Below are 23397 nucleotides of genomic sequence, written 5' to 3'. Positions count from 1 at the left end.
GCCCAGGATCGAACTGGGGACGTTATGCGTGTTAAGCATATGCCATAACCGACTAGACCACGGAACCTGTTTCATATGTTAAATTCTATTTTGGGATCTTTTGCTATTGACTAATCTATAAAATGGCGGGGAAGATTAGTCTATCAGTTAAAAGTTTCAAAAGTGATAAAGGCAAGTGCATTTCAAAGTTGTTTCTCCCATCCAATTGACTCATCTTCTATGTGATTGAAGAGTGTAAAAGAGAAAGAAAAGTAGTAGTACCAATCGAGAAAATATGTAATGGATCTTGAGGTTACAAAAAAAGACAGTACCACTATGATAGTCGTTGGTTATTATAAATATATATCATTATAGTTTACAATTTTTTTTTTGCACCAAAATAAGACCAAATTTTTTTTTAAAAAAAAGGGCCAAAAGTTTGAATATTTTTTACTTTCTATTTTCCATTTATGAAAATACTACTCTTTATCCTCTATCCAAATGGTATCGTCCACAAAATATAGCCACGAGAATGCATTCCAACTACTGACGACACCAACTCCACAATATACACTGTAAATCATCAAATTGGCAAATTCAAAATTTTTCAAAACCGCATATCTATTTTTTAAAACATCAATTATTGTTGTTACTATTACAACTGCAATAAAAATCAAAATATAGCCGTTTACCATTCGATCAACTAGGACACCGCGTGCCGTTGATTTTGGCACTTTAGCTATTTTTCTGAAATTAAAGTAAAAAATAATGTACCACAACAAAGTAAAGACTACTTTCACCAACCATTCATTTGGTGTGAAAATCAAAGGAAATAAAGACCCATAACCGCAAATAACAAGTAAATTGTATACCGGAAGCATAGTTCTATCTTCCGATACAATCAATGTCATTGGAAAAATCACTAACAAAATCGCCTTTTCATGAACGTGCCATCCAAATAAAAAAGATGCATATCCACATAGGGTTATTGCACCTACGAACCGTTTATAAGTTGGCTGGAAAAACAATGGTATCAATGCCATAATTTGGTAAAATAATGTCAATAAAAATGTGAGCTTGGGGGTTATTGTTGGTAGTATAAAATATTCGATATCACCGACTATTCCTCTAGTTGACGTCTGTAACAATTTCTCATTGCTTAATAGTGTTGTGTCAAACTGGAAAATCTTTTGTAGAAAAAAGCGTGATACTGGAATGCGCTTGTAGATTTGAATGAACACTCTATCGAAAAAGGAGTATAATGCCCACATGTTAGGTGCCCAGTATGCGTGAGTTAAGCCTCGACTAAAGGGAAAAAGACGACTCACCATCTCAGGTAGAGTACAGTAAAATGGAGCAAATGCAATTGTAAAAACTGAGGTAACAACAAATCCTAATTTGAACAAATTTTGCCATTGCACAAGAGCAACCATATTGCCAAAGTAACTCTTTCTCTTATCCCAATGAGGGTTCAAACAATAAGCACGGAGCAAAAAGACAAATACCGCCGGGGCCAAGTATAAGTAAATGTGCTTGAAACATAATAGAACAGCAAACCAGAATCCGCATAGAAGGTACCTCTTTAGTCTTGCACTATTTAAGCAAAATAACAAAATTCCATACATCATGCCGTTGTATTGGAAATGTATATGATCAATCAATAATAAACCTGGGGACAATGCAAGACTTGCAGTTGCAACATACATTCTTCTTTTTACCGCATAAGTTGGAGAAGTGTCAATTATCCATTGAAATGCCATAAACAAAACAAATTCACTCAAAATAACAGTCAATCGCTGAAAATAAATCGTTGGTAGACCATATTGGCCAATCTCTACAATGTCCAAACATCCATCTGCTTTCACAAAAGAGGGCACAAATTGAGATAAAAACCACTCAAATATTGCAAAAAAGGGAGGGTAGTCTAAAGTCCATTGCGATGTGTTTTCAGTATACCACTTGGAAAGTGGTAGGTTGTGAGTTATCGCTAACCAGTTTCTGTGAACGTCGAAATCTGTTGAATGGTAGCCTACCATCAAAAGAAGCTTTAGAGTTAATGAAACAACCCATATATTTAAAAGTGTATATTTCTTGACACCTTGGGGTGTCTCGTTGTCTGCTGTCTCATGTTTTGACATCGATGAAGTGAACAGGAGACAAATTGAGCAGATAAAGCAAATAGGCTGCGTCTTGAGGCCAAATGGTTTGAGTCTAAAGCTCCTTCACATTGTGGGCTCAGATGAAATAGGTGAAAAAAAAAAAAAAAAAAAAAAAAAAAGATTATATATACATACATACATACAAAGACTAAAACGACGTGTATGCGATGAGGAGTAGTAGAGCTGGTATGCTCTATGGTGTAGATGCTCTATTCACGCTGGGACTTGGACTCTACCAAAGTAAGGAAACAGAACTAAACTGAATAGTGTCGGTGAAGTCAGTGCGACACTATCGAACTATCAAGCGGAGCGAGATAGTGGAGCACACTGACAGTAGCTTGTTAGTGTCGGTGAAGTCAGTACTGCTCCACTATCTCGCTCCGCTCGATAGCGTCGATAGCGTCGATAGTGTCGTGATCTGAAAGCTATGCATGTGTAGACCCCCATTTTTTGTGTAGCTCATGCTTGTTTAGTGGGCTCATATTGGAAGAGTTCCCAATCTTCCGACACTTGCAACATTTCCAATTCTTTCAATACTTTATCCTTCTTGTAAGTTAGTTGCATTGTCTCCTGTTCGACCTTCACTTTATTAAAATACACAGAACAATCACGATTTGTACAATTATTCCTATACAGAGACAAAGATCCTCCATTGAGAAGCATATTGTGCCCACAATTTGTACAGGTATTCTCAATCATTAGCCGTTTGCGTTCTGCATTCTTGCTCGTCAATATAATATCAGTAGCCAACTGCTGTGGATCTCCCAAGCATTTTAGACAAGCACATTGATTGCCATCCAATTTACTGCCACAAACCAAACAGGAGTCGTCATACGGATTTGTGATATTGTTCTTGGTCGATTTTCGCATCGTGTTATACCAATCCTTAACATCGGCGCCCATTAAGTTGAATATCCTTTCCAATGGCGGAATTAGGACTCTTGTGATGTAATACTCGTAGTCAAGCATCATTGGTCTTGACGTACCAAGAGAGTTGATGAAATCCTCTGGAAACATCACACGATCCTTGATTCGTACCTTTGACGTGTCGCGCACTACAACATAGGGTATTCGCTCTCTGTATTGCGGCACCTTTCTCGGATCGTCCTCTACTGCTTTGCTTGCAAGTAATGCACCAGGCGGCAAATATCTCTCATCCTTGTAGGTTCCATACCTTACCTCTTTGGCAAAGCAAAAGTCATTTATCGAAATTTTGTTCTCCATAATCTTTTGGAACTGCTTCAATGTGTACTCTTTAACTTTTGACAAGTTCTGCGTTTCAAACAATATTCGCAATGACCTTTCGGTAATCTTCTGCTGTGCTGGTATACCATCTCTCCTCACAGTTTCAATACCCTTTGCATCAAACTTTGGTCTTTTTTGATCCTCTGACTCATAGGAATACCCAGCATATCTCTTTTTGGCAAGTAAAACACATGGATGGTACACCTTTTCAAATTGGAGTCGTATAGGATCAGGAAAATAGTCAGTAACAAGTTTAGCCATTTCTCTACTCAGCTTGAATGCTTCAGCTCGGGATTGGCCCGGAAAGTAAACAAATAAAGAATCCGTATCACCATAAACCACTTTTGCGCCATATCCACCTCCCTCGATCAAATCAATCGACTTGTCCAAGATTTCTCTCCCACTCGACACAATCGCATCAGCAATGTCTGAATTGGGCATCCGTCCACTAAAACTAGCAGATGTATAGCCATACGTCACATTGGCTATTAATTTTAGTGCAGTTTGTCTCGCATTGTATAGCTTTCTCAACTCAGCATCATCGTCAAACATTTTCAGTACAAATTTCGTCTTTATACGAATGTTTAAAATTTCTTCCAACATCTTGGCCAAAATTGATTTTCTGATACTGCTCTTTACAAATACAAAACCATTGGGAGATACATTGATCGCATCGTCTTTCCTTAACAAGTCTACTAAGCCTGGCTGTAACTGTAAATTTCTCAAATATCCAATATTATTCTTCTTGGATTTGAAGTTGTGTAGTTTCCCTACCAATGTTGAATAGCAGTAGTTATAAGCAATCATAACCGAAGGGTATAATGATTGAAAGTCCAAGACAGCCAAGGGCGATTTATAAAAATTTGATTTCGGCTCCATAATCAATGGAATACATTCAATTGGTCTCATTTGATGAACTTGATCTTTGGAAGGTGAGTTTAATAGTAAATTCTCCGACTTTGCTATTCTTGCCAAAATGGACTCCACTTTGTACTGAGAGCCACGATAGAAATTTGAGTTGAAATCAATTCCAATTAATCGCGAATGCTCTACATTTCTCGTAATTAGTTCCTGGACTTCAATTACCTTCATGGTTAGCTCAATTCGTTTGAGATAGTATGAAACAACAACGTATAAACTTTGAAAGTCTCCAATTTGTAGCCATACGGATAATTGATGGTGCAGAAATCTGGGCAATGTTTTATGTAACAAATGGTAACAAACATTTTCTAAAGTATAGCTGGTTAAATTTATATCAGATTTCAAGATCCTCCACACATTTAGAATATGCCTACCATTGATCTCGATGTTAGATGTATGTGTATAGCCCCATCTATCTCCAAGCTTCCCATTACTTTTATGCGTACCTCTACTCAAATCACTCATGATGTTGGTATCAAAGACTGCTCTCGATCTTTCCACAATATAACCCCAAGATAAAGAATTTACCTCATAACCTGATAGAATATCTGGATCGAAAATCTCAACTAATTCAACAAATTTATTTATCATGCTTTGTTCGTCGTCAAAAATATCAATATATTGACCCAACAGTTTACCCAAGCGCCGTAGCAAATCGGTGTTATACTTTTGATGACGGTTGTAGACTAATATACCTGATTTGAAAGAGCATGCTCGAAACATTTCATTAGCGTCGTCATAGGAGTAAAAAATAAATAATATCGGGTCACACAAGGGATTCACAGCAAGTTTTGAATCTGGAGGACTTGCATGGACTTCCATATGTAAGCTAGTTATTTGATTGAATTCATCAGGTTTTCGATAAACTTTTTCGAGACTATGACCGAATTTAATGTCGTTGGATTGTGTGGTGGCACCTGCTTCCAATTGGGACTTGTATTCCTGTTGCTTTTTTAGATGTTTCTTTTCCTCTTCCTTCAACCAAAAAAGTACACTTTGTTTTGATGGAGGCTCGGTAAGATATTGCCAATTGCATGAATAGCTAGATTCTAATGGCCAATTTGTTGGTTGGGTGTGTATTGGCCTAATAACATCCAACGACGGAATGGTCTGCTCATTTCGAACTGGTACGGTAATTTTTTGATTTGCAAAGATAAAAGGTTTGTTAGGAACATCAAAGATTGTGTTATAAAATGGATCTTTGTAGTTGATGTTTGAAATTCCACAAGATTCAAAAATACTCTTCCAATTTTCCTTCTTCAATTCAGGAGGAATTACTACTTCGTAAGTGTGGGATTCTGCCTCAATAATTCCAAGAGAGTAAACACCTTGCAGGGGAGTAAAACTGGTTGAGCTAAGATCTTTATCTTCACTCGGCTTTGTAGCAAATTTGTTTTGAGATCTTGCCTGTGTCATTGACCTTATGATCATTTCATCAAACTCTTGAACTGAATTGTAATAATGATTTTCCATTTCGTCGCAATCACTAGTTTGTTGTTGTTGTTGTTGTTGTTGTTGTTGTTGTTGTTGTTGTTGTTGAGAATTATCATGAGAAAATGCCACCTTGTTACTGTCGTTTCCCATAGGGTCTTTTTCTTGTTTCTTGGTCTCTTTTTGTACTTTGTCATTCTCACTACCTGGTGTTATCCTATCCATTACATTAGTCTTGCTACAGAAAGCATCCTGCTTTTTATGACCATCCAGACTTTCGTTTTCTTCCCCTTCGTCTTCCTTCCCCTCTTCCTCACCCTCTTCCTCATTTTCATCCTCGTCCTCTTCTTCATCCTCGTCCTCTTCTTCATCTTCGTCCTCTTCTTCATCTTCGTCCTCATTTTCATCCTCATCTCCTTCTTTTAAGCTTTGCATATTTCGAAATCGATTAGTAAGAGGAGACGACGATGACTCAATTACCAGCTGCAGCATTTTGAACAAGTTCATGTAGTCTCCCCACATTACAATGTCCTCAACAAAATTCATTCTGTGAGAATGGTACTGCAATTTTTTCTCAACATCAATAGCGTCGAAAGAAGTTGGGAAGCTGTTCATAATATCACTTTTGCGAGGAGGATACCTATTTTTGAAAAATCGGTTTGCAAAAGTGTCAAAGTTTGTCGTTGTCAGTTTTCCATTGATGAGAACCATATACTCCAATAACTCGTTTAATTGGTCTTGATTTGACCATGGGGTAGACCCCGTACCAAAGTAGCACCTACTTGAGGATTCTAAAATATCCACCGCAACATCAAACTTGGAATCCTTTAAACGAGATTGGTACTTCAAATCGTTATATATATGCTTTAAGGATGACAAGTAAATTTTTGGAGTGCCGTCCGACTCGTATTTATAACCATGCCTTGGATATCCAAGAAGTTTCAAGTCAGTTTGATAATCAATATAAGTTTTACGTTCTGTGAAATCATCGTGCAATTCTCTTGCGGTAAGCCAACTGCGATTAACTATGCTACTCGTTGTAATATCCAACTCCAAAATTGATTTCCCAATCCTTTTGAAGCCCCAGAAATTACCAGTCTTGCCGCCGCCACCATTACCATCCACCAAAACATTATCGGGAAGGATGTATGGCTGCAAAAAACTCACGAGGCAACTTAGCTGCGCTTTATTATATGTCCGCTTGTGAAGCTCGGTGAAGAGCGGTGTTCTAAAGTATAAGCCACGTGTTTGTGGCCCTTCATTGATTGTGTCTTTATCAATATACAACCACCCGCATCCAAATAAATTATAATCTGTCAAAAATTGTAAAAGAAAAGGAATGTGTATTTCATACGTGTACGAATATGGCTTATACGTGTCGTTTTCAAGTGGCAGTTTGTCAAAGTTAACTAAACTGATCTCATTTTTCTGAAACATTCTGGCAAGCCTACCCTTGTACAACGATGATAGTAATGAGATTTTATAAAACAATTTATAACCCAATTGAAATCCATAAATAGGCAAGCCTTTGCATATTGAGACATTTGCAATGTATCTTCGCAAATTCGGAGTTGTTCCATTCTTATTGGACCCGGTTTCCTCAACGTGATCATCATTATCATCATCATCATCATTGTTATTATTATTGTCGCTTTCTAGTTCTTGTGCTTCCGTTCCTTTCCTAGCTTTACGCGACTTGAATGAATGTTCCATGATTCTTTCGAGGTAGTTGGTCACCTTGACAATATACTCTGGGGATTGCAATTTTTCGTAATCGGTGTCATAACAATCAACGTAGAAATAGGGATAGAAATTGTGAACATGGATAACAACATTAAACACCAGGGAATGCAGCAGCCGCAACCTCTCATCGCCATCTGTTTCCGGTTTGATCTCTTTCTTCAAGGGAGAGTTACTCACAGTGGTGGCTTGATGTGCGACTGTTAATGAACCGTATATCCTTATAATAGGCACTTGTGATACTTTACTATATAGTTGATCAAGTTTTGTAGGAGGTGATTGGTAGCTGTCGTAGGCATTAATTTGGACTTTCAAATGGGATGGACAAGTGGCGCCACGATGAGACCAGTCTATCGAACTTACATCAGATACAACATTGTGAAAATCCTTTTCGATGCTCATAAAGGTGCTCTCATTGGCCGATCTCTATGAAGAAAGTAAAGCAACAGACAGACAAGGTTCCTTATTGCCCAAAGGCACTGATAACAGAATCTCTTGAGTAAGGCAAAAAAAAAAAAGACACATGGTAGCATTAATTGGTATTTTGGTGATGAGAAGGTATAGTAAGGAAAGAGGTATAGTAAGGAAAGAGGTATAGTAAGGAAAGAGGTATAGTAAGGAAAGAGGTATAGTAAGGAAAGAGGTATAGTAAGGAAAGAGGTATAGTAAGGAAAGAGGTATACTTAGGAAATAGGTATATAGCAACAACAACGACAACGAGGAGAATATTTTATACGTCTAGTCTCTCTCCACTATCTCGCTCTGCTCGATAGTGTCGATAGTGTCGATAATGTCGATAGTGTCGATAGTCAACTATGTATGTGTTGTGGGTTGTGTGTTTTGTGCTTTACCCTTTTGTTTTCTTTTGAGATGTTTGTTCCAAAGGGAGATGGCGAGAGCACCTTTGGTAGTTGCGCCACCAGCTTTGTTGGTGGTGCTTGTAGAAAGACTTCTTTTCCTCTCAACATAGATACGAGACGTGTCTATATCTCTTTGTGATACACCCTTAAAATGATTGAGTAATGTATTTGGGTCTATATCGTATGGGTGTAAATTTAAAGGAAATTCCTTTTCCTTAGAGGCTCTGTTTATAATCTGTAGCGAAACTCTAAAAAGAGTCTTGCTACCATTATAAAATAGGCAATCCCAAATGCGCAAGGTTGTTTCTAAAGGTAGGGAAGTGATGAAAAGGGTCATGAACCAAGGGGTTGCAGCTAGTACACCACTACCAACGGCAACGCCAGCGCCAACTGTGGTGGCTGTCCCCGGGGAAGAAGGAGCATGGGCATTACTTATAGTGCTGTCCGTGGGGGCGTTGCCGCCACTAAGTAATGGATACACATCCGGCAAGTACCGTTTCACGCAGAGGAGCAATACCTCCAAGTCAGTTGTAAGCCCCAGTAAGTTTCTGTTGTGCACATTAGGCACTATTCTAGTAGTAATAATGTTCAACATCCAAAAGGCGTGTTCTTCATTCATGAATAGGAGGAGTAATGCTGCGATAAAGTTAAGGGACTGGCAGTAACCAATGGAAGGAGAATGCAAAGAGAAGCAAAGGAGTAAACGACGTAGACGTTGTATCAAGAGTGGTTCTTGTGTCAATGGCGGCAAGGCTACACACGGGTTTGTATCCTCACCTCTTCTCTCAAACGCCAGCTCAACAGGATGGTTATTGTTGTTGTTGTTGTTCAATCCAGTATCTCTAGTATTGGGATTGTAGTGAATATTATCAGGAAAGGTTCTATACAAGTCTCTTTCAATTAGATCAGCATCATTGCCAATAGTCTTGAGATCTCCTTGAGTAACTCTTTCGACTAGCTGGGGGTAGACCTCTGCGTTTCTCATCAGTAGGTCATAAGCACCCAGATAAAAAAGCCAACAGTTCCCACGCCACTCTGGAGGTACTCCTTTCTGAATAAGTCTCTTCACCTTGTTACACTTTGGTGGGAACCGTCTAGGTGAACTATAGTCTAGCCCTGATAGTTTCATTAGTTTTTCCCATTTCCTTTTAGTGTTGAGTTGGTGGTGTAAATATTGATCAGTGCAGGATGAGAGTTCCTGCTGTTTGAATCCGTACCTATCCTGATAAGGTGGAGGTGGTGTCGATAGGGGAACCACATATGGCGAACTCATCCTAAGGAATCGAGCTCATTACAGAAACAAAAATAGAATTTTGAAAAAAGAGGAGCTCTAAAAAGGAAGAGCGCTTAAAAAAGAAGAGCAGATATTAATTTTGGCTCGATTTGGGGGGAGGGGGAAAGGGGAAAAGAAAAAGAGAAAGAGAGAAAGAGAAAGAGAGAAAGAGAAAGAGAGAAAGAGAAAGAGAGGCTGGGCTGGGGCTGGGCTGGGGGAGAGGGAAAGAGAGGCTGCGTTGGGGATGGGCTGGGGGAGAGGGAAAGAGAGGCTGCGTTGGGGATGGGCTGGGGATGAGGGGGGAGCGGCAAAATTGTACAAAAATGGGGCTCTAAATAAGAAGCACTGATAAACAACAGGGCTACTAGAGTAATGCATTAAAACAATAAGGTGCAACGTTGTAGTAAAAGGGTTTATGGATCAAACAGAAAATAAAACGAGCATTTTTTAAATTTTCAATTGAGTTTCAAGCAAAAATTTACTTGAAAAATTCGACACTATTGAGCAGAGCGAAATTATAGTGTCCTTCACTATTGGGAAAAGCGAGATATAGTGTTGAGAAAAGCAAGATATAATGTCTTATTGTGTGATCCACTATCTCGCTCTGCTTGATAGTGTCTTATAGTGTCTTATAGTGTCTTATAGTGCTTATAGTGTCTATTACACGACACGGTAGCGCCAAAAGTACAACAACTCATTTTCCAATATTATATAGTATAAAAGTCAAATACTGAATTAGTCAGACCTCCTGATACTGTTAAACAGAAATAGCCATCTGTTTAGAAGAAAAATCTATATTCATGCAAATCCTGCTTGCTTTAGGAAAGTTAACCCCTTAATTTTTTTTTTTTAAAAAAGGGATACAACAATACCCGTGTATTAATTATAGCAATGGAATTCCATTTGTATTATTGTTTTTCATCTTCCACAGTTGCTGTCAGAAAAATAAAAATTTTGCAGCTTAACAAATTTTTTTTTTTTTCTTTTCTTTTCTTTTTTTTCCAAGGCGGTTTTGCAAAAAAAAAAAAAAAAAAAGGGTGAATCCAAGCACACAAACATGAAAAGGCTTATCCTCTATCTCATCATTGCCTTCTTTTCAGCGTTGCTAAGACAATAGTCTCCCTTTTACAGCTTGTAAGGCAATAGTAAACGTAAAATATTCCTGTATTGAAATTATCCTCTTTCTAAATTATCCTCTTTTTGAATTAACACTATAGAATTGTTCTTTGTGAAATTATTGTTTGTGAAATTTGTCACTTTGTAATTTTTTTTTTTGTTTAGTAGTAACAACGGCGTTTGGATCGATCTAAAAGATTAGGTTAGGTACACAACTGTTTGTGCTTAACCTGGTTGTTACTTACATCTTCTAGGCTCATCTTAACTTATCTTGACCCATTTTTATCATCTTCTTAACCCATATTTTTATTCTTTTTTTTCTTCATTCTTTTCTGTTTCTTCCCCCCCCTCACCCCTATAACTCATTACATTTCATCTCATCTAAACCTGGCCCTTTGATAACAAGTTGAAAAAAGTACTGGGAAAAAAAATACACAAGAAGAAGAAAAGTAGATTTTTCATTTACATCTTTTTGTTTCAAGTAATAAATGGACAAAGAGGAGGTATTCATTAAAAGCAAGCCCTTAAAATAAAGTGTTTTTTTTCCTTGATAGAAACGGTATATTTGACAAGTCGTTCCTTGCTAGACCCACCCACCAACGATGTCTTCTGATGGTAATAATACAAAGCAGTGTTTCCTGGATATAGACACACAGTTTCATGGTTTACGTCTAGACCAGCTTCCAAAGGATGCTGATTGCCAGCAATTGGAGTCTGCACCTCCACACATTGTATCCTCGCCAGTACTCAACAACGACTCACTTTCAACAGCATCAGCAGCAGCAACAGCAACAGCAGCAGCATCCACATTGACTCCAAAACACACCCCTCTAAATAGCGATATTCAAGCTAGGCTAATGGCCTTTCAGCAAAAACGGTCTAAGCCTGCATCTGAACCTGTCAACTTGTATAATCCACAAAATGTACAATCGACACCACCAACCACCGTATCTTCAAATAGTGATTCTATTATAGAAACTATAAAGCTAGCGACAGTACCTACACCGGAGTCGGCGCATACATCTGCTAGTGAGTGCAAGATTGAAGACACAATCATTGCTAATGACACCAAAGCAGATTTTCTTCATTCAACAGCATTAACATCAGCATCAGCATCAGCATCAGAATCAGCATTAACATCAGCATCAGCCATAGCCACAGCCACAGCCACAGCCACAGCATCAGCATCAGCATCAGCATCTTCAATACCACCACCACAACTAGCTGGAAATGGTCGAAGTCGAGCATATTCCATGTCACCAAGATTTGGCTCTTTGGGAGGAGGAGGAGGAGGAGGAGAAGGAGGAGCAAATACACCGGAGCTCAAGAAAAAGCCTTCGTTATCGCAAAGAAGAGGCATGAAACTAAACACCGAGTCCCTTCCACTAGGCGCCAGTCCTATAAACACTCCGTCATCATCGTGTTCTCCAACTACACTTAATTCTGCAATAAAATTTGAAAACAAAAATAATAAATCACCAGGAGAAGAGCTAAACTCTCCATTTGCTTTATCTATGGGGAAGAAACTCGGAACGCCTAATGAATTGTCTAGGCGATTATCAGAACGTAAAAACAAACCTAACTTTAAGTTAAATCTTGATGAATCAAATAGCAATGTGCCGTCTCGAAGCAACAGTGTGTCAAGGTCTGCAAGATCATCTAATGGTAGTCAAGATTCGCAAGATTTAGAAAGCAGAGGTGAGCCTCAACTACAAGGTTTATTTGCAAACTACTCAAAATATATTGATATAAAATCGGGACAGCTCAACTTTGCTGGGAAGGCATCTTTGCATTCTAAAGGTATTGATTTTCTGTCGGGATCATCATTTAGAGTCTCTCTTGAAGAGTTTGAATATTTAGAAGAACTCGGACATGGAAACTATGGATCAGTGCTGAAGGTATTACATAAACCAACCGGTGTGTTGATGGCTATGAAAGAGGTGAGGTTGGAGTTGGATGAGACCAAGTTCACCCAAATCTTGATGGAATTGGACATACTACATAAATGTGACTCCTCCTACATTGTTGATTTCTATGGCGCATTTTTTGTTGAAGGAGCAGTTTACATGTGTATTGAGTATATGGATGGCGGGTCATTGGATCAAAACTTTGGCAACACTGGTGTAAAAGACGAAGCTGTGTTGGCTTACATAACCGAGTCGGTGATTAGAGGCTTAAAAGAATTGAAGGATGTTCATAACATTATCCATCGCGATGTTAAGCCAACAAACATATTGGTGAATTCATCGGGTAAGGTGAAGCTTTGTGATTTTGGTGTTTCGGGTAATTTAGTAGCGTCTATGGCTAAAACCAACATTGGGTGTCAGTCATACATGGCACCAGAAAGAATCAAGAGCACGAGACCAGATGAAGCGACATATTCGGTGCAATCTGATATCTGGTCTCTTGGTTTGACGATATTGGAGATTGCAGCTGGTCATTACCCTTATCCGCCAGAAACATATGGTAACATATTTTCACAATTGAGTGCCATAGTTGATGGCGAGCCTCCAAAACTAGATCCCACAATTTTCTCAAAACAGGCACAGTATTTTGTGAAATCGTGTCTCAACAAGAACCCCGACCTTCGACCATCGTACGGTGCTTTATTGCAACATCCCTGGTTACTAAAATACAGAGGTGTGGAAACTCACCTCGATAAAATGGTGCAGAAAAGATTAAGCGAGTTGAAAGAGGATACAAAGAATAAACTTTCAACCAAAAGGACAGTGGCAGTACCTCGACCACCCGCTAACGTTGAAAGTGTTCATTCTTTGTTGAAAGGTAAAGTTAGCAGAGCTCCGGCATTACATAGAGGAGGTTTTCTGACAGCCAACAAGAACTTTATCAATCGTTAAAATAATAAAGGATGAAAACGACTTCATCTCAAAAATGTTTTTCCCTTTTTTTTTTTTTTTTTTTTCTCTACAAGTAATGAATATAAATAATATTGTATTTCAATCAAAGCATCTTTGACATGAATGGACCATCTAATTCGTATCCTAATTTTGCATAATAATTTCTCACACCTACACCAGAAATAACACTAATCTTTTTAGAACCGTGCTCTTCCTTGGCTATTCTTGCAGCTTCTTCCATCAACAATGTACCAAAACCTTGATGCTGAAATTTTCTTGGGTCTCTTGAATGTAATGGCACTACTGATCCATAAACATGCAATTCTCGCACTATTGATGTTTGTTGCTTAGTGAACTCTTTTCTGTAAGTGTATTTTTTACTGGCTTTCCTTAATCTTAATAATCCAATCAAGATATCTTGTTTGGGATCCTCATAGCTTAAAAATGTTTCCCATCCTCCATTTGCATAGTAATCACGTCTAATCAATTCCACTTGATCCGGTACAACCTTGTGATGTACTTCTTGTATACCAACTTCTCTGGTTCTTACATCCCTGCATGAAGTTCCAAAATCTTTCATTCTTGCCAATGCCAATTCTCTTAAATTACCATTCTCAACTCCAGACGTAACCAAGGGCATAGGTATGTCTCTTTGAACACGGTAAATACGTGTCCAAGGTGGTACCAACGCCAAAATTCTCGCAACCAAATCAATCAACGCGTTAGCATTATATGACTTGTATAGACCTTGTTTCCATAGTTCGTATAATCCGGTACCTCTAATAACCAAAGTGGGATACAATTTCAACCCATCGGTTCTGAAAGCGGGATTTTCGAAATACTCTTTAAATTGTTCCAAGTCCCTTTCCATTCCAACATTAGGTAGATCGGGCATCATGTGACTAACGACTTTATACCCCGCATCTTTAGCTACAGCAAATGTTTCACATACAGCCTTCACCGTATGGCCTCTATTTGTGTCTCTTGCCACATCTTCGTATACCGATTGCACACCGATTTCCAACCGCGTACATCCATATTTCAACATATCACTTAAATGGGTCTCTGTGCAATAATCAGGTCTGGTTTCAATAGTGATACCAACACATTTCGTTTGAGACTGTTGAGAAAACTCAATAGCCTCATCTATGTTTTTCCCATTAAATCCGGTAAGAGCGTTGTGCAACTGCGTTATGAAGTTTTCTCTATACTCGATAGGTAATGACATAAACGTACCACCCATGATGATATACTCGACTTTATCTATTGAATGACCCAATTTCCTCAATTGATCAACACGGCCTCTAGCTTGCTCATACGGGTCGTATCTTGCTCGAATCGCCCTCATCGAGGTAGGCTCGTATCCAGTATACGACTGTGTAGAATACTCGAAATCCGAATCGGGCCCACCTGGACAATAAACACAAATGTTCCCGGTATATGCAATATGAGGACATCGATGAGGTTTGCACATTACTGCCACAACGGCGATACCAGAAGCAGTACGTATTGGTTTGGCTTTTAGTTTGGGGATAAGGTATTTCTTGTGTTGGTCCGGTATTGACGAAATGATATCGGTTAATCTTGGTTGACTTTTAAGCTTATGCTTTTTGGCATACCTGATGATGAGCCCATTCAAGTTTATATCTTTTGACGACTTGAGCGAAGCCACTAGCTCAAGTGATATATCTGCACAGCACTGTATAAACCTCTCCTTCTCAGGGACCTGTTTAGCCTTGTTTCGCGAAGGCATTCTACACGGGTTTGGTACTCTTTCAAAAAGAAGGGTTAAAGAGATTTATCTATAACTTATCCAAATCAAAGTCATCTTGAATAGTTTTTTTCTTTCCAATGTCTCTAACTGATAAGAGAATAATTAGCGACAATAAAATACGACAATGGCATCTTTCTTTTTTTTCAAATTTTTCAAATCACAATTGGGCTATTACTAAAGAGAGAGAGAGAGAGAAAGAGAGAGAGAAAGAGAGAGAGAAAGAGGAAAAAAAGATATATATATATAGAAGGGACAAGTTTAATAACAAGTGAATAAGTGAGTGGGGGTTTATTCGCCGTGTACGTATTTTCTGACGCTCCTTTTCTCGCCATTATGATGCTCGGTATTCGAAGATCTATTGGAGTAATTCCAAAACGATATGGCAAGTTGGAGAAAGCGTGGCTCACTTTCCACCAATGCTATTCTACAAATACAGAAAAAACGAGGAATCCCAATGTAAACAAGATAATGTCGTCGACGACGACGACGACGACTAAAAAAAAGAAAAAGAATAGCACAAGTATAGCAAAAATCCCCATTTCATATATAGGTGTAATGGCGGACCATTATATCTCGCCTAAACTCTTGCGCACCTCCATTATCAAATGGCCAAAACTCATTTTGAATAAACTTTTAGTGTTTGGTTTCAACACATACAATATCCTCAAATTCAAACGAGAGATTAGCAAACCTTTGCAGTTCAATGAGTGGAAGGACACATCTATAGAATGCTATGTGCGAACCAATAAGATCTTTGCTCAGGCATGTAACAATCTCGGTTTATCTCCAACAAAGGAGGTTTTCAATTTAATAAATTTGAAATTAAATCAATCCTGCGGAAATCATTTGATTGGTGCGCTTTGCACTAGAGTCTTGAACTTTCAAAGTCAAACAGATAAGAAAGTAGCATGGGATTTGATTTCCATTGACGCCAATCCCAAAGTGGTTACATTTAACGTCATCCCGGACGAAGACGGGGTTGGTATGTATGTTCAATATGTGATGAATTTGAAAACTACCCAAAAGTTGACCATAGCAGATAGGTTGAACCCTAATAAGATCATCACAGAAACCGAGTCTAAAGTAGATGATTATTTGGTGTACACAATGAACCCATGGGATGGGCGGATTTTGCTAGTTGGGAAGTTGTTCGAAAGTGATGCAAGTAGAGGTATGAAATCTGACTTGGATGTTTTCAACAACCTGGTAATGGAAAAGTTCCTTACTGAGTCAGCTGATATTTACCGTGAGGATCCAAGGAAAAAGCAATTGAATGGGGAAGCAACTTGAAATAGATGCAAAAAACCAGATGAACTAGTCCTAGACGAAGAACAATTAAAAAAATAAGAAGAAAAGAAGAAGAAACAAGAAAGAAGAAAGAAGAAGAAACAAGAAAGAAGAAAGAAGAAGAAACAAGAAAGAAGAAAGAAGAAGAAACAAGAAAGAAGAAAGAAGAAGAAACAAGAAAGAAGAAAGAAGAAGAAACAAGAAAGAAGAAAGAAGAAGAAAACAAGAAAGAAGAAAGAAGAAAGAAGAAAAGAAGATGGCCTGGACAAGTGTTGATAAGAAGAAATAGAAACTGTATATAATTCAACCATTAATTAATCTTAAAAACAATTTTTTTATCCATTCAATCTATAAAACGATTTAAATCTAAGGCAATAAAGAAAAGAAATAACCAATAAACAGAAGTAAAAACTCGGTTTTCACCAACCTCACCAATATTTTTTGTTTTAAAAAAATCTCATTATTAAACCAACCAACAAAAGCTTAATAAGATTTACTCTAAATGTGCAAACAGCTTTCTATTTTTATATTGAAAATTGATGACTAAGTCCCTGAAAATTTCGCAGCCAGTTTTTTTTTTTTTCTCCTTTGCTTTTTCTACTCCATCAAAAAGACATCTTCATGGTGTGATAATAATTGTTCTTTGCCTCTGTCACTAAGAAGAAACCTAGAGTCATGCGATTGAAACCCATCAAAAGTGGGACGAATACTTAGAGTACCACTCTGAGATCGGGAGTCACGATGTTTCAATTCTTGAGGCGTCAAAATTACATCAGCCAACGAGCTAGGTAAAAAATCTTCCTCAAACACAACCTGATTGCAATTCGTTTGATCAATACAGGCTTCCTCAAGAAGATCAGAATTATTCGTAACACCTCCGTTTTTCTCCCTATCTTCTTCTTCTTCGTCGTCATCATCAAAAACTTTTGAAGACAATAGTTTCCGATACTGATAATATTGGAAAGTATCTCTTGGAACAGACTCGAAATTCTGATAAAATGGCGAATGTAATGCTGAAAGCTTTGATCCAAAGGGCAACTTAGAGGTTGGTGTAGCTGATGTTGAGTTGACTGGTTGAAAGTTTGCAGCAAATAGTGACTGGGGAGGTGACAAGCTCGAGCTCGCCAAAGGGATATTAAACCCAGTGTGTGAATAAGACGTGTTTACCCAAGACTGTGTCTGGAAACTACTGGGCTGTTTATAGTCTGAAACAAATGGAATGGCGCTGCTATTGTAATAAGAATTTGTTGGACCTAGCTTAAGGGTCTGGTGGTTGTTCTGTTGATGATGATGTTGATGATGATGTTTATGATGATGTTGATGATGATGATGATGTGAGTACAGCAGCAGCAGTGAATCTAGTGATTTATGCATATCCTGATGCTGGCCGATTGACTGTTTTATTTGCTCAATAGGGGAGGAGTTTTGAGAGTCAAATCTCTGTGGAGGCGACTGCCAATAATTACGTTGATTTAACGAGTTTGATCTGGCAAGGCTTTCGCTTTGAACTGAGTTTAGAGATATTGGGATTTGGAGTTGCGGCTTTATAATTCGTTGTGATTGTTGCTGTTGTTGCAAATCGAAAGGATTAAAGGCAGTTTTGGAATTGACAATAGCAGCTGTATCTGATACCATGTTGTTTTGGTAAAGTGCTCTGCCTTCATACTCGGAGAAATCATCAAAATTTTCCATCAAGTATTGATTATGACCAGAGTTTTGTGTTTGGTAAGACGAATAGCCGCGGTTCTTGTTCCCGTTACCAATATTATCGTAAGCGTAACTATCATTATTCTCCTGTAATATATTTTTTGCATTTACTTTTGTTCCATCAGGCAAATAGTGAGCTAAAGCACATTTCATGCCAAATTTGCAATTTCCTTTTAAGAAATACTTACAGGGTAGTTTATCGGCGGATAAAGCACCTTCAACCTGGTGACTAAATGGACAAGAGTCGCCTGCTTGACATATTCCCTGTTTAAAAAACTTACAAGGAACATGGCTCAAACTCTTGCCACTATTGTTGCTGTTGCTGTTGCTGTTGCTGGCACCATTAGTAGTGCCTGTTGGATGTGAGCTATTTGTTACTAAAACTGTACCCAAAGGACCGGAGTTTGGTGGAAAAAAAGCACTGATTTCACTTGAATCTATTGACCTTGTGGCTTTATGTTGGTTTGTATTAGCAGGTTGTTGTTGTTGTTGTTGCTGGTGTTGGTGTTGGTGCTGCAGGTGCTGCAGCATCAAAGTCTTTGAGGTTTTGCAAGTTTTGTTGAGCTTGTGTGAATTAGACTTGGTAAAAGTGGATTGGTGTTTTTGTGGCTTTGTTGAATTGGGTAGATCTAATATTGCAATTGGCTCAAAGTTTAAATTTTCTTGTTGATAAGGGGTTGTAGGTGCATTCATTGCTAGTAATTAGATAAAAAAGCAAGAATGTGTGAGCAGGGATGCGTGAGTGGGGATGTGTGAGTGGGGATGTGTGAGCAGGAATGTATGAGCAGGAATGTATGGGCAGGAATGTATGGGCAAAGAATATATGAGCAAAGAATATATGAGCAATTTGAAAGAAAAAAGTGTACTTTATATCAAATGAATCAAAGGGAATGGTCGGACTTTCGAGTTCGTCTTGCTGTCTTTGCTGTTTTGTTCCCTCTGTCGTTATCTCAAAATCAATCTTCTTACTTTTGCCGAAATCCCCTCAATCCTTCCCCCCTATCTTTTTCTCGCCTATCTTTTTCCCCTCTGTTTGATTTTAATCGATCTTCTTCCTGTTTCCGATGACTGGAAGACGAGCAATTAACAATTAACAATTAACAATTAGCAATTAGCAACAAGCGATTCGTAGTGAGTAGGTCTGCAAAGAGTATAAGCTTACAAATCGAGAAAGAATAAAGCATGGGAAACCCTAAAAGCTTAGATTAAGTTAATCTAATATATAAAAAAATACCCCCTTGTCAATAAGAAGCGAGATATAGCCACAGGAAAAAAAAAAAAATTAAAAAAGGGTAAAAAAAAAACCGTTGATTAGAAATCTAATATATTATATGGAAAAGCAAAGAAAGTGTAAGATCTGCTGCGCATCATGGTGTATAATCTGCTGCGCATTATGGTGTATGATTCTGTATGATACACCAAGCAAAATGTAATTCATTAATCTCTATCGGCTGCACAGATTCATTTGGTATTACGGTGTCCAAACTTCACCCTCTTGTTTAGGGCAAATACAAGGGAAAAAAAAAACCTCTGATTGTTTTACTGATAAGAAAAATAGATCACCTTTTATCTACAGTTTTGAGCGCACACACGGAATTTATGAGCCTTATTATTTTATCTTCAATAGTATCTCAACAAGGTGAATATATCTACAGCTGGAGCCGTACTTGAAAAAACTAAACTTTCTAGAGTATAAACTTGAGGGAAGGAAGATCAGTGTAAATTATTTATAGATTCATTAGAGGAAAAAGCTATTGTTGCAGAATAAGAGGGGGGCTCTTATCTTAAAAGCTTGTTCACTCTCTAATAAAAAAAAAAAACCTACATTAAACTGATTAAATTTCATGGAAAAAAAAAATGTGTAGATGTGACAATTGCTTATCAGCATGACCACAGTAGTGTATACTCCACCAAAACAGAAAACAACCCCTCCTGTCACTATGGAGCAACACTACAACACTATCTCGCTCTGCTCGATAGTGTTGATAGTGTAGGTGACAGCTAGTATGCTCCACTATCTCGCTCTGCTCGATAGTGTCGTATCACCTCGTTGTGAAACATCGAACAATGTTGTGATAGAGCGAGACGAGCTTAGCGTTGCTAGTGTTGCTAGTGTCGGTCCTCTTTTACAGAAAACGAAAAATTAACTTGTTAAAAAGTATACAAATTGTCTCCCCCTCCACACGGGTTTGATTGCATCTCTACTCTCTACATACTGCTCCACTAGTTTGCTTCGCTCACTAGCGTCGCTACACATATAATATATATATCCACCAAATTAATCAACGACGATCACTAGACCCAATACCTCTTTTACCACTAAACAAATGTTTAGGTAAAGCAGCAGTCGAATGTCTATCACCTTCACCTTGTCTAGCCATTCTATTTCTCTCTCTTCTTTGTATCTTGGCTAATCTTTCAGCTTGCGATCTCATTGCACCATCAGAAACACCATTATTTAATCTATCGGATTGAGTAAGAGCTTGTTTCTTCTTGGCCAATTTCCTGGCTTTAATCTCTTGATTATGTCTAAGAACATCAACACCTGAAAGAGAACCATCGTTATCATCTCTTTTCTTTTTCCCAATCTTTTGTCTCAATTTGTCCGTATCGTGTCCAATGTTATACATGTGTTCTTCCATATCGCTGAATGTCTTTTTTACTTGGTCCCTGGGCATTATTGCTTTATTCTTTAACGATTTCCTATTTCTCCCCTCTATTATCATTGTCTTTTGCTTATTTCTGATCCATTGTGCTTTGGCTCTGATATCAGCTATCTCCTCCTTACTCTCCTCCATGTCTTCATCGTCTTCATCAGAATCATCAGAATCATAAAATCCTTCCCTTTCCAATCTTTCTTCCTCTTCTTCCAAAGCTTGCAATTTAGCAGCAATATCTGGATCCAAATAATCATACACATTCTTACCGTCTAAAAACTCTGGCATCGTGTCCTGTTTCCATTCTTCTTCATCCAAAATATACTTGTCTTTCAAATCAATATTGTAGACACCGGCACCTCCATTTTCCGCTTCATAATCCCTGCTTAATTTTCTCCTCTCAGGATCCTCGGGATCGTATTTAACCAGTCCTTTGACCCCTTCAGGTATATATGGTAATCTAGCAACATCGTCTCTTTTCTGAGGTTTGGCAACATGGATCTTGTTCAAAACGTTATTGACCCTTGCGGAACCTTTTAATTTCTGTTCAATCCTTGCCGTCAATAATTTCTCACAGGCATGGTTACGCACTTGCATCACACCCTCTTCCTCATAACACGATGTTTCCATAATTTCAACACCAGGAACAACCTTTAAAGTATCAATCAAATCTTGTTGCTCTTTGTTCAAATCTTCGATTTTAATAATATCTGATTTATTCATAACAACCAAAACTGACTTATTAGCAAATAGTGGCTTTATAGAATGGAATAACTTAACTTGTGCCTCGATTGAAAACCCACACTGTTCACTAAGATCCATGAAATACAAAACACAGGACCTCAAATGTGCAATGGCATATATACTTTGCATTTCAATATTATTCATCTCTTCTGTTGGACGGTCCAATATACCAGGAGTATCAATCGCCTGAAAACGTAAATATTTATAGTCAAAATGACCAACATATAACGATTTTGTAGTAAATGCATACGGCTGAACCTCAACATCTGCTTTAGTGATACTCTTCAAAAAGGAAGACTTACCGACATTTGGGTAACCACAAATAACCAATGTTCTCGTATTTGGGTCAATACTGGGCAATCTACCTAAATGTTGTCTAACCTGCTCCAAATAAATAAAAGGATCCTTCAATTTCTTGGTAATTGTAGCCATACGACCCAATGCGGCTCTTTTCAACTGTTTACATTGATATAATGACTGACCAAACTTTAAAAGACGTACATAATCTCTAGCAACTTGTTCAATCAATGTCTTTGCTTTCGAAACAGCTGCTAATGAAATTTTATAGTGGTTCTTTTCATACAACGTATCCATCAAGTCACGATGGAAAGGGTGAATATCATTGATATTAGGAAATCCGCTAAGTAAGTCGTTAAATTTCTCAACAAAACCTTCAGCTGTGAATTTGACTTTCCTCATATAAAATGCTCGAATACGGGTGATTTTAAACCCAGGACGTATCACCGTAGGCGTCTTTCTCTGGGTTCTGTTTAAGATTATGTCCAACATGTCATTCGACGTTGGTACTGGCGGTATATCCTTCCACGACAACTGCATCTTATTACGGTCTTTGGTGCTTGTTATTTGCTGTTACTGGGGGGCAGAGGGAGGAAGACGAGAGATGAGATGAGATGAGTTTAGAAATAATTTTTTTTTTTTTTTCGGTGTTAGCTCATCGCGCACATACTACAAATCTGATAAGGGAAGGGAAGGGAAGGGAAAGGAAAGGAAAGGGAAAGGGAAGGAAATTTGTTTCCCTCTCATGACACCACCTAGTCATATACATCTCTGAAGACGAGCAGCAAAAGTTTACATGTAAGGCACTTTAAAGGCCAAACATGCTCAATAAATGAGTATTGCAGTGAGGGAAAATAGAGATAAAGAGAGAGAGAGAGATGGCCTTAAAGTAAGTCGTCTTGAGTGTTGTAACAAGCTAGTAAGTGCTCCACTAGCTCGCTTCGCTCGCTAGTAAAACAAATCTTGACGACTTTTTGTCTTCTTGTATTACTACTTAGTCCTCGTATACCGATCGATTACTTGAACTGTTATAGTTTTACATAAACTTACCTACTAGTAATTCCGAACGTCATATCAAGTTAAAATCACGTACTCTTTTTATAGGTCACAGTGCTGTTGCCTTATACTATCACAGTTGTCAACTTCTCTTACCCAGTGAACTACTTAATATCTTTTTATTTGCATAATTACCAAAAAAAAAAAAAGGTATCTTTAGGCGAACATGAAGGATCAGTCATTAAATGACAAGCAACGGCTATACATGTTAGCCAATACAAGTTATTACTATACAGAGTCAAAAAGCCAAAGAGAATCTCTAGGCTTGGAATTGGACTAGATGAACTATTTTA

The 23397-nt window shown here is 38.1% G+C and overlaps 8 protein-coding genes across 8 annotated transcripts; 2 read left to right on the top strand and 6 right to left on the bottom strand. All coding sequences in view use genetic code 12, as the record gives it.

Annotated features, from left to right (window-relative positions):
* Positions 1 to 458: 458 nt before the first annotated feature.
* ALG8 (dolichyl-P-Glc:Glc1Man(9)GlcNAc(2)-PP-dolichol alpha-1,3-glucosyltransferase) lies at positions 459 to 2117 on the bottom strand (the record flags this gene model as incomplete). Its single annotated transcript, XM_049324176.1, has 1 exon — positions 459 to 2117. The coding sequence occupies one exon, from the start codon at positions 2115 to 2117 to the stop codon at positions 459 to 461; it is 1659 nt and encodes a 552-aa protein (XP_049180005.1).
* Positions 2118 to 2597: 480 nt separating this feature from the next.
* Positions 2598 to 8008, bottom strand: REV3 (Rev3p; the record flags this gene model as incomplete). Its single annotated transcript, XM_049324175.1, has 3 exons — positions 2598 to 6963; positions 7090 to 7901; positions 7997 to 8008. 3 exons carry the CDS (start codon positions 8006 to 8008, stop codon positions 2598 to 2600), a joined length of 5190 nt encoding a protein of 1729 aa, XP_049180004.1.
* A 280-nt stretch (positions 8009 to 8288) lies between these two features.
* KGF56_002897 (uncharacterized protein) lies at positions 8289 to 9464 on the bottom strand (the record flags this gene model as incomplete). Its single annotated transcript, XM_049324174.1, has 1 exon — positions 8289 to 9464. The coding sequence occupies one exon, from the start codon at positions 9462 to 9464 to the stop codon at positions 8289 to 8291; it is 1176 nt and encodes a 391-aa protein (XP_049180003.1).
* A 1862-nt stretch (positions 9465 to 11326) lies between these two features.
* PBS2 (mitogen-activated protein kinase kinase) lies at positions 11327 to 13582 on the top strand (the record flags this gene model as incomplete). The annotated part of the gene is made up of 1 exon (XM_049324173.1): positions 11327 to 13582. One exon carries the CDS (start codon positions 11327 to 11329, stop codon positions 13580 to 13582), a length of 2256 nt encoding a protein of 751 aa, XP_049180002.1.
* A 103-nt stretch (positions 13583 to 13685) lies between these two features.
* On the bottom strand, positions 13686 to 15335 carry ELP3 (Elongator subunit; the record flags this gene model as incomplete). Its single annotated transcript, XM_049324172.1, has 1 exon — positions 13686 to 15335. The coding sequence occupies one exon, from the start codon at positions 15333 to 15335 to the stop codon at positions 13686 to 13688; it is 1650 nt and encodes a 549-aa protein (XP_049180001.1).
* A 576-nt stretch (positions 15336 to 15911) lies between these two features.
* On the top strand, positions 15912 to 16646 carry KGF56_002894 (uncharacterized protein; the record flags this gene model as incomplete). The annotated part of the gene is made up of 1 exon (XM_049324171.1): positions 15912 to 16646. One exon carries the CDS (start codon positions 15912 to 15914, stop codon positions 16644 to 16646), a length of 735 nt encoding a protein of 244 aa, XP_049180000.1.
* A 594-nt stretch (positions 16647 to 17240) lies between these two features.
* On the bottom strand, positions 17241 to 19043 carry KGF56_002893 (uncharacterized protein; the record flags this gene model as incomplete). Its single annotated transcript, XM_049324169.1, has 1 exon — positions 17241 to 19043. One exon carries the CDS (start codon positions 19041 to 19043, stop codon positions 17241 to 17243), a length of 1803 nt encoding a protein of 600 aa, XP_049179999.1.
* A 1589-nt stretch (positions 19044 to 20632) lies between these two features.
* Positions 20633 to 22588, bottom strand: NOG1 (putative GTPase; the record flags this gene model as incomplete). Its single annotated transcript, XM_049324168.1, has 1 exon — positions 20633 to 22588. The coding sequence occupies one exon, from the start codon at positions 22586 to 22588 to the stop codon at positions 20633 to 20635; it is 1956 nt and encodes a 651-aa protein (XP_049179998.1).
* Positions 22589 to 23397: the final 809 nt, after the last annotated feature.

Source organism: Candida oxycetoniae (genome assembly GCF_023343755.2).
Source record: "Candida oxycetoniae strain CBS 10844 chromosome Unknown scaffold25, whole genome shotgun sequence".
NCBI classification, from domain to species: domain Eukaryota; kingdom Fungi; phylum Ascomycota; class Pichiomycetes; order Serinales; family Debaryomycetaceae; genus Lodderomyces; species Lodderomyces oxycetoniae.
Note: the sequence above shows the minus strand (reverse complement) of the source record. Positions and strands in the feature narration are given on the sequence as shown.